The sequence below is a fragment of the Falco biarmicus genome, chromosome 9 (assembly GCF_023638135.1).
Source record: "Falco biarmicus isolate bFalBia1 chromosome 9, bFalBia1.pri, whole genome shotgun sequence".
Classification (NCBI taxonomy): domain Eukaryota; kingdom Metazoa; phylum Chordata; class Aves; order Falconiformes; family Falconidae; genus Falco; species Falco biarmicus.
This window is the reverse complement of record NC_079296.1, coordinates 757,681-771,328: the sequence shown is the minus strand read 5'-3', so window position 1 is coordinate 771,328 and position 13,648 is coordinate 757,681. Positions and strand designations below refer to the sequence as shown.

Sequence of the window (13,648 nt, the reverse complement as noted above, 5' to 3'; positions counted from 1 at the left end):
TCATGCCAGAGGAGGGGCTAGGGTACAAGTAATGCTATAGGTCTGAAGAGACTGTTGTATCTATGAGGTAGAGCCAGAGAGGGACTTGGGGATAAAGTTCCTTAAAAGAGGTTTGAAGGGTATTAAGGAAGTAAGAACAGAGATAGGGCTTGAGACAGGTACACCTACAAAATAGGACAAGCAAGCACTAAAGGCCCAGACCCGATTTTAAATGGAGCTCTGGGGCCTATAGGAAAGGGTGGGTGTGAAAGCTCCAGATGAGGCTGATCAGGGCAACCGTGGCCTGTTAGTGTACTTGGGACTCTGATAAGGAGTTTTCATTCAGCTGTTGTGTATTGCTGTGGCTTTAAATTACTCATTTCTCCAGTGAGGTGGTATTTTTCTTTTCTTCCAGGGGGAACTGGAGGTTTGTTCTGATAAATGCAGTGCTCTGTTCTCCTTGCCTTTGTGGCTTTTTTTTTGTGTGTTTTTTTTTTTTTTTAATTCTCTTCAGTAGAGCATACTATAAAGTCTGTTGAGGGCAAAGGAAGTGAAGCCCTATACTGAAAGTCCTGAGGTAGGGCTGCCAGGGTCAAACAAACAGTAGTAAGTAGGTAGTGTTATGCTCTTTATGTTTCCCCTACATACCCCTCTGCTCTTAACAATCTCCAAGTACTACTGTACCTTGCTCTGTGGGATTTTGTTCCTCTTCTGTGTAGTTAGGTAGTACTGCCTGCTGAACACCCACTTGGGCAGTCTCTGTGCCTGGCATAGCTCATGTGTTGCTGGTGTCGCTGGGGGGTGCTGCCTTTGTACTTCTGGGGAAATAAAAGTAGCTTATGTAGCGGTAGATTGTACTGTAGGTTTCTGTCATTTTATACAGTTGCTGTTCCTGTAGTGTAGGAAAGGGATGTTCAACTGAGGGCTTGTTAAATATGTACACTTTGTTCTCAGATGCCCCTGATCTGGTGTGCCCCTCTTGTGTATGGAATAACTTGGGGCTGTGTTGCAGAAAGGGAACTGTTTGCCACAACCAGTATTCTCCAGTTCTTGTAGTTTCCATTCATAGTAAGCTACAGCTGCAAGCTTCGTCTGCAAAGCTCAGCACAAGTTCTGTAGTGTTGTCTGTATCAGAAAGGAAGAGATGCAGCCATTTCTGGTGAACAGTCCTTAAGTCACGCTGTTTAAAGTAATCGCTTTGAGAAGCCATGGGAATTACTGGCTGTGTTTGCTTCACTGGCTCACTTTGCTTCTCAGTGGGTTAATAAGCATCCCCCTCTCCTGCCAGGCCTTTGCCAGTTAGGTCTGTTCCCAGATGCTGTGTGACTGCTGCTCTTCAGAGGTGTGTGGCTGTCTAGCTGTGTTCCCTTGTGTTATGCCTGCAACTGTCCAGGTGATCTGGCAGGGCAGCAACCATGCAAAGAAAGCTGTTTTGTTCTTGTATTCCCCAAGGCAGCAGTGGGAGATGTAAGGATCTAAACAGCAAGCAAATTCAACTAGTTTATGCTACTGCTTGTGAATTCCTTTGCTCCCCTTGCGTGTTCCTCACAGGTCTTTTCTGTCCTTTCCCCTTGGCTGGCATGTCTCTTTTGTTAAGGCTGCAGGGAAGGTTACTCACCTCAGAAGAGACCATTCCTGTGCGAGGTCTTCACTCTTCCCATTCTTTTTGTGGCCAAGGAAAAGTGAAGAGGGATGGCATGGGTATTCAAACACGTACTGAATCCTTTCAGTGGTAACCCTCACAGATACCTAGCAAAAAAAGCAATGGCTCCAGAAAGAGCAATCTTGTCCTTTTCTTTGGACAGGGATAGTGCAGACCCTTGAGAAGGATGCTGCAAATACAACTGTGTTCACATGCTGCAGTGAATTGAAGGGAGGAAGGGCAAGGCTTGTACAGTCAATTTGGGGCAAGGGAGGATGAAAAACTCCATTTCTTCATTTTGTTCTTAATTTATTGCAAACTTGTCCTGGTTTCAGCTGGGATAGAGTTAATTTTCTTCTTAGTAGCTGGTGCAGTGCTGTGGTTTGGATTTGGTGTGAGAATAGTGTTGATAAATGTTTTTAGTTGTTGCTAAGTAATGTTTATACTAAGCCAAGGACTTCTTGTTTTCTCAGGCCCTGCCAGGGAGAAGGCTGGAGTGGCACAAGAAATTAGGAGGGGGCACAACTGACCTAAACTAGCCAAGGGGATATTCCATACCATAGAACATCATGCTCAGTATATAAACCGGGGGGAGTTGTCCAGGGGGCTGCTGCTCGCTGCTTGGGGACTGGCTGGGCGTCAGTCAGTGGGTGGTGAGCAATTGTATTGTGCATCACTTGTTTTCTTTTCTCCCTTCCTCCTGGAATTTGTTCCTCTCCCCTTCTCCCTTCCATTATTATTGCTTTTATTTTATTTAAATTATTAAATTATTCTTAGGTCAACCTTTGAGTTTTACATTCCTTCCTAATTCTCCCCCTCATCCCTCTGGGGTGCGGGGAAGAGTGAGCGAGCAGTGGCGTGGTACTTGGTTACCAGCTGGGGTTAAACCATGACAGAGCTGTGTGACACTTTCCCTTAGGCCAGCCTAATGTTTTAGGGTGGGAAGGGGCTGTTGCCTCAATTTGTCATCTGAGTTTTTAGGTGGCGGCTGCTGTAAAGTTTGCTGAAACAACGTGCTGGCAGTTATTTTATGTAAGCTCCTTTGGGGAGCTACATTAATTTCACTTTAGTGACTTAAGAAGTTTAAACCCTAAGGAGGTTTCCTATGGGCTTTGTATTGATTAAATAAAATACATAGCATCCTAAGTGACACTGATACATATGGAGAAGCCCCATGGGTTTCCACAAAGCAGGAAGCTGATTCTGCTGGCCTTTTGTAAGATACTGTAAGGCTTTAAAAAGAGAGGGAATTTAAAAGCTCGTTCCAAGGAGCATGCTGAACTCTTCATCTAACATCAGAGATGATTTTGGTTTTAACATTTTATTCTGGAATTCAGAAGATAAACAGCTTTACAAAGGAAATAATGTTGAACAGTCATAATGAAGCCATATGCATGGCTATTCATCTGTTTTAGTAGTTCTGAAAATATGCATATTACTCTGTAATAGTCAGAGAATTTGGCTAGGGACTCTAGTTTCCAACTAGTAAATTTTCATCCTTCACATAAATCCCGAGTAGACTCTGTATTTGCACACTTCTGCAGTGCCCAGGCATTCTTTGTTCTGATACAAGTTTTCAGGATTCATATGGGGAGGCACTGGTTCTCTGCATACCTGGTGTTCCTCATAAGGCTGAATCATCAGGGGATGTTTTTTACCTAGTACTCTTTTATTGTGCGAGCAAACACTGTTTTTGGAAGACAAGGCTTGGCGCACAGTTTGTAAGCTTGAAGTATGTTTTGGGTAAAGAAAGATTTGGAAGTAACAGTTTGACCAACCTCTAAGATGAGAGTAGATTAGTAGGAAACAGTTGGTTCCATACGGTTGGTAAATGGCTCCGTTCTAATGTTAGTGCTCTTGACAAGCTGCACGCAGAACGCCCTCAGACTGCTTGGGAGGGACTGGCTTGACGCGAAACTAGATTGTAAGGAATCTGCTTTTGCTTTGCTGAAGCGTATCTGTGAAAGGCTTTGCTGGTTCTCAGCAAAGAAATGTTTTTGAATGCAAATCGGTGCAAGTGGTTCTTTCAGGTTTCTGGAGTAGACTGAGTTATTTAGGCAGAATCTGTTGCTTTGTCTTCGGTGACAAGATTAAATTGAGCCCTAGTCTCTGAGCTCCAACGGTGGCCTTCCACTTCTCAATACTTAAACTATGGGGTCTGGCAAATCTGAGTTAAAAGACAGTATCAGCAGGCCGCTTCGTTCTACACGGAACAACTTGGTTTTCCCCTAGGGAAAAACTAAACCTGCTTGCTCGTCGGAGACAGACCGTAAAGCCTCAGCAGGGGCCGTGCGTGGGGCAGGTGTCGCTCGCTCGCTGTCGCTCCAGGTCCCTGTCCGGGCAGCGCCGCTCCCCGGCCCGGTGGGACGCGTGCCGCAGCCGGCGGGAGCGGGGATCCCCGGCAGCTGGGCTGTGCGGGGGCGGCCGGCCGCGGGGCGGGACCGGGCGGCGGGGCGGAGCCCCCGGCCGGGGCCGAGGAAGCGGCCGCGGGACGGGACGGGACGCCGGCGGTGTGAGGGAAGGGGAGCGGCCCCTTCCCGCCAGCCCCGGACCATGGCGGCCCCCGGTAGGTGCCGCGGCTGCTCGCCCGGGGCAGCGGCGGGGGTTTGGCGGGGTCGGGCGGGCGCTGCCCCCGGCTGCCCCGTGCTTGGCCTCGGCGTGGCAGCCCGGTCCGGGGGCAAGCCGGTAAGCGGGGCTGTGGCGGAGCGCTGCCCGCTCCCCACGCCGGGGCTGCTGCGCAGCTCCGCTCGCCGCTGGCGCCCCCGCTGCTGCGGAAGGAGGGTCCCCGGGGCTCTCGGGGCAGCGGTGGCTCCCTCGGTCGCCGCTTTCTGGCGCCTCCTGCTGCACCTGGCCGGAGCGCAGGTGCTGGCGGAGCCACGGCGAGGTGAGCGCGCTGCGGGCTGGCTCCGCTAAGCTGCCAGCGGGGCGGCTCTGCAGAGGAACCCGGCCCTGCGCCGCCCTTACCGCCTAGATGGTTTTTCTGCGATGTTTTGTAGAGAAGTAAATTGTGCCCAGATAACTAACTGCTTTATCCCTCTGCATTTGCATACTTCCCTTCTTGGGGTGTGACTTGACGGTCCTTGCCACAGCGGCCACGGGATCGCAAACCCGGCTAGGTTGCCGTCAATGAAAATGTTTTAACAAACAGGTGTGTGGGTAAAACTGCTTAGAACAGAGCTGTGAACTCCAGGGGGAGAGGAGTTTAACCTCTGTTGTGTAAGTTTTGCCAGTGCCCAGTTTGCAAGTTCCCCTCCCTGCAGGGAAGTGCATGTGTTTTATCTAAAAAAGGAAAAACCTGCCATTCTCAGGGTGTGAAGTAACGTTGGTGTTTCTCTGACGCGTATCTCCTTGTGTGTAAAAATAAGCTAAAGGGAGGCCTCAGGAGACCTGTGGGCAAAACTACTTTTCTCCTTATAAACAGAAGGTGATTTCACAGACTTAAAAGTAGAACAACTTTAGGTTCACATATCATAATGCAAATCTCATGTTCCTTTCACTGAAGTTTGGTTTGCAAACTACTTTGATTCTGCTGTTTCCTCTTGCTTGTTTGCAGCACTTTATTTAAAAGTGAAGGTTGTCTATCCCACTCAAAGGGAGAGGTCTTGCTAGGATGTTAATAATTATTGCATGGGATTACTATTACTTTGTTATGCATTCCAGCTAGACAAAGTATGCATTCATTTCCTCATACATCACTTAAATACACACACTTCAGACATATGGAAGGTGCTGAGGACTTCTGTTAATGGCCCACCAGGGGCTTCTAACACCTCTTGGAAGCGCACTCTCTTTTAACAATACGATTACAAAGACACCTTGAGTTGGGCTTCATTTATATCATAGGCAGTTGTCTTTCATAGGGATTTCATAGGAATCCCCTTCTGTTGAGGACTGATATTTTGGAAGGCCATATTCATGTGTCCTCCATACACATGAAACCCAAAGCAAACTGAGAACAGGCTTAGTGCTTTTTTTATTTAGTCAGAATTTGAGGTGGACTTAATCTAGCAGATAAAGATAGATTTGCTTGCCATTGCATATGTTTATGTGAGTTGGAGTAAAGGATTTGTCTGTCAGGTTTTTTTACCTGGTCTGTGGACAATGGAAAGTCATGGTCTGCATAGGAGAGGGATGTGAAAGATGACTCAGAAAAACTGTGTATTAATAGAGGCCCTAAGTCTTAAGTGGGTAGGATGTAGTCTTGCCCAGAGCTGATACACCAGCTTCCTGCAGTATTCTTCAGCTATTTCAGCGGAGATCAGAATCTTACGATATGGTGGTAAACCACTGTCCTGTGTTTGCTCTGAACTCAGATTTTCACCTCACTACTCCCTGACATGGTCCGAAGATGAACCTGATTTGTTTGCTTCTCGGAGAAGGACTATGAAGGCATGACATCCTATCACTTCAGGGTACTTCTGTTCTCTCACCATGGGCATTCTGTGATTTTGGTTGGATTGCTTCATCCCCTTCCGTTCTACATGCAGTTTATAAGCTGGGGAAAGATTTGTATCTTGTTCTGTCTTTGTGCTGTTTGGTCTGTGGGCCTTCCACCTGAACTGGAGGCATTTCTACAGTAGTAGTTTGTAATCTTACCAGTCTTTTATTATTGCTGTGTAATGGAGTGTGCAACTAAGCACTGAAGAGGCAGTTGCGGCTGGAAAGGAGTCCAAAGGTTGCGGTTTATCATTGCAAACTGCAACAGAATCGCACCTGGATGTTTTCCTATGAAATGAATAGTTAAACATGCCCTGCACTCTTTTTAATAGTGCTGTTATTTTGTAAACACAACCAAAAGTCACTTTTATACCCTAAGTTTAGGAACGCAGAAACAAGGTACTGTTAAAATTTAGAGTGCACTTGAAAGTGTGGAAGATTTTTGAAATGGTTGGCTGGCACAAATCTTTCTTCATATTGCTACTGCACATACTGTTCATATCTTTCTTACTTGAATTGAAGGCTTCCTTGTGTGTGTTTTTCAAAAATCAGCCTGTTGAATGTGTTGTCAAAGCATCTGTCTATGGTCAGGGTTTAAAGAAGTTAAATGCTTGGTGCTCACCTAGGGATTCCCTTTTATGTGCACAATAGGCAAAGTATACATTGTGTTTTGAAGTGTGTTCTGTGAATTTTTCTGTAGCTGAAGTGTGAAGTGTTGTGGGAAAAACTCCCTGAAATGTTCTGTCTTTTCCCTGAGGACTGTACAGTAGTTGGTTCTGGAAAGGGACGTGTTTGGTTAGACAATACTGGCATGATCCAGGAAAGCGAGTCCCATGCCATCCTTCTTTTAAAAGGGGATGTTGCAATCAAAACTATTTCTAGATTTTGTTTTCTTTGGAACAGTTCTGTTGCTGACGAGCTTATTTAGCTCTTTAAGATGTACTTCCAGTATTTTTGCTTATCAACATAGAGTTTCCTCTAAAAGTGGAGTCAGTAATTTTATTTCTCTGTTCTCCTTTTCAAAGCATTGTTCCTCAGTTTATCCTGGAAGTGTAAAATGCTATAGAGTTGAGGTAAGAGGGCCTGAGGAGAGGTGGTGCTGCTCTGTTAAGGGAAATGGCGTGCAGGTAGAGCGGGGTTCTCTAGGAAATCAATGTTTCCTAAACATTAGGTGAAGTTCCTTCCTGCTGGGTGCAGAGGCTACACTGCTCTGGGTGATGTCTCTGGGGGTATAAATTCTGGCAGGGAACTTTCAGAGAGTCTGTCAAGTTTGCATCTTTTGTCTGTATATCGGGGAAGGGAGGCTTCTTGGATACTTGGTGCCCCTGCAAGTGCAATGCATATTTAAAAACAGTGGCTCCCCCACCTCTGCATCCTCTTCAAGCACAGCTGCTTCCTTTCACTGAAAGACCGGAGAAGGGCCTGTTTGCTAACGGTTTTAGTTGTGGAAGCTGTGCTGTTTTGAAAAATGCATGGTAGGATCTGTAAATTCCATTTTACAGAACGTTAAAATGCCATGGAGGCCACTGCCACTTTCCTCAGAGTCCGGAGGTGGGACTTCTCCTAGAGAGTTCCCCAGGTGGGAGCCCAGGTCATACCTCCAAGAGTCGCTGCATTGCTTGCCCATCTGATGAGGTGGGGCTCAGCTGGCTGTGCTGTGGTGCCTAGGCTCCGTTCTCCACAGGTAGTTGTGTAGCCCTTTCCTGCTGTACTGCGTGTAAATCAATACATGGCACTGGAAGCAGAAATCTCTGGTGCTCTTCCCTTTCTGGAATAAAACAACTCAACTCCTGAATTCTGCTTGGTTTTCCTGTTTCTGCTCTTGTGGTTCTGTTGTCATTGTTAGGTGGTGTTCAGCCAGAAGTGGTATTTTGGAGTGGTGTTCTCACTGGTGTGAGAGCATCTTTTTTCACAGCAGTTCTGCACTCTTAACTTAAAAGTCCCAAGGCTTTGGGTCTTCTCTTTGTCTGCTTTATGAGTTTGCTCGATCCCCTCCATCGAGAATGCTATCTCCTACAAGCTTCCCTTGGGGTTCAGGAGCTGTATTCCCACAGAAACATGTAGCTATCCTAGCTAATACTGCTGAACTGCAGTGTCTGTCTTCTCCATAGCTAGGACATTTTTCTTTCACTGCTAGAGACTTTCCTTTTATGCCAGTAACCATAACACTATTGGTTGAGAACAGAGCGCATCTCCATACTTTACTACTCAGTGGTACCACTTCTGCTCAACTACAATTTAAAGTTGGCAATTGTATGGATTAGGGCTGGGGTACTGTAGCGTAGACGTCATTTCAGCCTTCACTTCTTGATGAAGGTTCAGAGGGAGGTGGTAGAATGGAGTATTTGGAGGCTGTTCAGTTTGGTTGAATTTTAATAAGGTGGCTGCAAAACTGTCATCTTCAATTCTGGCAAATTCACTCTCTGAAGATGCTCTTTTTGGCATGCCAAGTATTAGGCATTGCCTTCTACTTTAGTGAGAAGAATCTGCTCTTGCTTGCTGGATTCTGGATGGAGATGGGTTGGAAATGTTGACACTTTTAAAGAGTCAAACTGGAATTAGAAGACGACAGTTTGCTAATAAGATATGAAATGCTCAGCACCAAAATTTACTATGGGACCAGAGCTGTAATCCTCAAATTTGGGTAAACTTCTTCGCAGGTGGATGGTAAAATTAAATTTAGACTTAAAAGTTTTCTTGAGACTAATGGGAGAGCACTGCATCATGTCATAGCAGTTCAGTCCGCTTGTGATCTTCTTCCAGCAAGCTGGAAATGGTTTTAAAAGTGCTTTCATTCCAAGCACAGAAATGCAGGAGTGTGTAGGTAGGAGCTGTTGCTAGAGATTTATGGAGTAAGTCAACTTTGGTAAGCATATTTTGTGTTGTGTTATGGCCACCACTATCGTGTTAGATCTTTCCTTCTGAAGAGAGGGTTTGTCATGTCAGAATGGTTGGGAAACCTTTGTATGACAGTTCGGGGGAAAGACTCTGACACAGGCTTGCAAAATGTCTGAAGCCTGAATGACAGAATTGCTGTGCTGCGAGCACTGGGGCTGTTGTACCCTTCAGTTGCATGCATACGTTGCAGGCAGTTTGCTTTTTGCTGCAATGAGAGCGAATGTCTAACACCATGGAAGCCATAGTGACTTCCTGTAAGCATTGTGGTGCCTCATTTAAATAGAGGCCTTTCTTATTTTAAGTCTTTATATTTAGTATATACTCTGCTTGAGCATGTAATGGTCTGCAGTTGTGTTGCAGAGACCCTATAGCTGCCGAAAATGTTTTTATTTCACATGCAAAGGTGAACTCCCCTTTTCAAGCTACTTTTTTTGGAGGTTAGATTTTTGTGGGGTTTCTTTCCTATCAATGTGCTTTAAATCTGTAAATCTCCACAAGTGGTTTGTCTCACAGCGACGTAGGAAATCCCCTTCTTCATAGGAAGGTTTTTAAGAATGAAAAAAATGCTTAAATTCTAGTGGGGTATATGTAAGTAGGAGTTCAACCACTCTTAGAATTGCTCTTGTGACTTTGGATATTCTGTTCTTTTGAGGTGCTTTGGACCTTCTGACACCAATTATATGGACAGCCCTATGTTTTTTTTTGTGCAAAGTGGTGGGTTAGTTCTTGCTTTTAATTTAATCATCCTCCTTCTGATCATCTTGCACCTGTACAGGAACCCCTGGAGGTTATGATGTGCTGATTGTGTATGCAAGTGATGCCACTGAATGGTGTCAGTACCTCCAGAACCTCTTCCTCTTTACTCGGTATGTTCGAAAGCATCAGATTCTGACCTACCAGCTGGAAGGCAAGTCTGCCATCTCCCACCAGGATCTGGAGCTGTTCAGCAGAAGTCGGAGCATCATCGTTTTGCTGTCTGCTGAGCTGGTGCAGAGTTTTTACCACCCTCCTGTCCTGCAGAGCCTTCAGGAAGCTTTATGGCCCCCGTACAAAGTAGTCAAGCTGTTCTGCGGTGTTACGGACTGTGATGACTATTTGACCTTTTTCAAGGACTGGTCTCAGTGGCAAGAACTCACAAATGATGATGAGCCCGATGCTTACCTTGCAGCTGTCAAGAAGGCTATTTCAGAAGGTAAGGTAGCAGTCGTGGGGTTGCGCTTCCTGGTCAGGGGTTGGAGGAGGGAGATATGTAATACTGGTTATCCTTATTTTAGCACTGGTAATGTGTTTTACAGGAATAGAAAACCAAAGCAAATTGCACAACCCTTGTAAACTAGGAAGTTTTACAAGCCAATTTTACTATGCCAGGTCAGTGGGTCCCTAATTCAGGAGAGATTACCAGTGACTTACAGAGAACCTCTGAATTTGGAGGTTATCTTAGGTGTCTGATTTTGAATGCAAATTGGAAATAAAAACATGAGTATCTTTGAAATTCTACCTGTAAATATTGTGCCCTGCAGTTTGACCTCAACTGGTGGAAAATTACCTTTTTCTTCAGACTTACATTTCTGTCATAGCAGAACCAAAATAAGGTTGTCTAATATGTATTCTTTAACACTGGGCTTGAAGTCAGAGATACAACCATACTGGCCACAGATCAGCTTGTTACCTGTGATGGAATGGCAGATGCTAATTGGAGAATTGCACTGATGGCCTTAAAAATAACCCAACCACTTGCTAGCACAGAAGTATTAATGGCTGGAGAATACAGAAGCCCCATGCACTGAGTTTGAATTGAGTCTGAACTTTCCTGAACTCTAGAGGAGTGTGTGGTACTCCTTTCTCATAGTTTCTGTTGAAATGAAGGTGGAGAGCTCCAGGGAGTCGTGCTGGTCAGGATGTTTTTATGACACTGCCATACTTAGGGTTATAGTGTTTTTTGTGAGCCTTAGCAGGATTGGAGTCCTGTGGTTGCATCTTGGATTAAGGTTTGTCTGTATTGAGTGGCATAAATGAGGCAATGTAGTCTTCTAGTGTGTCTGGTCTTGTGTGCATAAAGGTGCTTTATGCCAGGATAACAGCAGCAATTATCATAACGACAAATTTATCACAGTAAAAAAAATTTGAAAGCCATGGTCTTGGCCAAAACAGTGCCCCTGAAAAAAGATGACTTGGGGATCATGGTGAAGATGGCATTCTTAGGTAGCCAGGTCACAGCACATGTTTCCTAGTAATTAAAAATCTGCTTCTGCCTTTCAAACACTCCTAAAATGTCTTGGTTTCCCAGTGGATAACCTAAGGCTAAAGTAATCTGGCTCCTTTGCTTTCAGCCTGGAAGAAGACAGAGAACAGTGGCTGAGCTGTTGTACTCTGAAAAATAAAACTGACTGGAGATTAAATTACCTCTTCTGACACGTCCTGGCAAAAGTAAAAGTTTGGTTACTGTTTTCCTTCAAACTTGAGTCTAGAGCATGGCCTTAATATTTTATTGATTTTAAATATGCTATTCAAAGTTAGGAGCTTTAAACATCTCCCTGGATTACTAGTGGTAATGGTTTTACTTAATGTGTCCAAGGACTGTAAGAGTTATTTTAGGCCAGAGTAGCAGTAAGTTCTAGTGTAGCTGAAGAGTGGATGAGAGTACAAAGGGATGGTGATCCTGAGATGTCCCGGAGCCAGCTCTTGCCAGTCTGTTCTGACTTGCTGCATTCTGAGTGCACAAAGCATGACACGGGACAGAAGAAAGACTCTTGCTTCCTGGGCGGTGGGTGGAGTGGGAAGTGCAAATTTCTCTGTCCTTCATCAGATGGGATGGGCTGTAGTGGGAGGTTTCACTTAGCCAAGTGGATTCCTACTAGTGAGTGGCTTTCACCCATCATGCTTGTTTTGGACGCATTAAAAATCAAAGAGAATTTGAGGTGAAGGGAAGGGGATGGGCATAGGAATGGATCAGCTAGAAACCACTCTGGATCAACTGTTGCCCTCTCTAGAGAGAGACAGTGTTTGTTAAGGGAAAGTATCCAAAATCCTATTTTTTTTTTATGCTGGGAAGACAAATCTGGTGGTGGTGGTGTGCTTAATGCAGAGCCTTGTCAACTGGAGAACAGCCTTCACTCTCTCAGATGTCAGATGCAGCTGATGAATTGTATTAAGCTGACCTGGCTCTCTTCGTGCACTTCAAGAAGTGGTTCTCCACAGGTGAGCTAGCTCTCTGTGTGTACAGCTGGCGGCCCCTTGGCACACTGGGGGCTGTGCTCAGGGGACCCGGGTGCTTCCCAGCACTTCCCAGAGCCCACCCTGGGAAGGGGCAGAGGTCAGTCTTACTGGTAGTGCTATGCTGTCTGTCGAGCAGCCAGGGAAGTGTGTCTTGTGTGCCTGGCTGTTTAGTGAACTGGCTGCCATTCATCTATGGCAAAATTTCTTTAGGGTAAGGCACTACAGTCTGAGTTTTCGCAGCTGGACGTAGAGTCCTTCTCCAGCGGTGTCATCTCTGCTGAAAGTTAGCATGTGCCCGAAAACCCCTGTGCTTTAGCTTTATGTAAATGGAGTTTTGAAAGAGAGATTGTGCTTTGGATTTTTGTTTTTGTTTCTACATAACAAAACCCCAAATCAGCTTATTTTCTGATTTCTCATTTGGACAAGCATATGTTGATCTCAAACTGACTTCAGTATATCTAGAAAATATCTGTCGAAGAGGAAAGACAAGCTAAAAACAAACTCATCTGCTGTGAAGTCTGCTGTAGCATTTTCCAAATAGTTTGGTAAATAAAGATTCAGAATTTCTGGACTTCTGTTACTGTTATGGGAGCCCTGCATGATGTGAGCTGTCAGGTGCACACAAGAGTTGGGTAACATCAGGCTCTTTCTTTGTGCACATCAGTGCAGTTGCCAAGGCAAGCCATCTGCTGTCACTCTGACTCTTGTGAAGGAAGAACCTACTTATGGTAGTCTGGTTTCATGGCAAAAGTATTTGGATTAATGTATCAGATCCTGCCTCTGTGTGAGGAAAAAAAATGACTAGCTGACCTTTTCCATTGGGTGATTCTACAGACGAAGTTTTGTGAATGGCCTCAGATGCAAATATGTTCTGATGCTTCCCCTGAAGAGAAGACAACCCCAGGTGTACATAGTTCCCTTTTTGGGTGAAACTGTGAAAACTTTCTTCTTGGTTGGTAATAAAAAAATTAGCATCTGCATTATAGTTTAGTTGCAGCCAGCCCCAGCATAAGTGACTTAAAGTAAGTGTTTGTGACAGCAGACCTCTCCCATAGAAAAACACAGCCTGTGTTCTGCTCCTGGGACTTCATCGTTAGGATTTTAGGTGAAGGCTTTAAAGTCAGGACCTCTTAGGAGGTCTCAGTTAGGTCTGTTCTCTACAGCAGACTCTGAACTTCTCCTGAGTAAGGCAGACCTCAATTCCTACAGCACTTAGCAGAGAAAGTTTAAGATCATATTTGAAATTACTTGTCTGGATGTCTTCCTCTGGGAAGTACTTCTCTGCGCACGTGTTCACATTTCTAAAACACACTTCGGTACTTCTAACAGTGGTGTCAGCACTTAAAAAACTAAGCCTAATGCAAAAATGACAGAGCTTCCTTCAGCTTCCTAATAGCCGAATCCTGAGCTAGTGGAGCTTAGGACACGAGACATGGTGAGGACAAATACCTCTCCAGAGCCTGCACACTGGCCCTG

General features: G+C 45.2%; 1 protein-coding gene across 2 annotated transcripts in view; it reads left to right on the top strand.

The window, feature by feature from the left end:
- The first annotated feature begins 4,034 nt into the window (after positions 1-4,034).
- Positions 4,035-13,648, top strand: part of PIK3AP1 (phosphoinositide-3-kinase adaptor protein 1) — a 45,017-nt gene continuing 35,403 nt past the window's right edge. The window contains exons 1-2 of one of the 2 annotated variants that reach the window (XM_056352017.1): positions 4,035-4,187; positions 9,732-10,148. In XM_056352017.1, coding sequence (XP_056207992.1) covers positions 4,175-4,187; positions 9,732-10,148 — 430 coding nt within the window. In that variant the 5' untranslated portion in view covers positions 4,035-4,174. The remainder of the gene's footprint in view (positions 4,188-9,731; positions 10,149-13,648) is intronic. The other variant, XM_056352019.1, reaches the window with a different exon arrangement.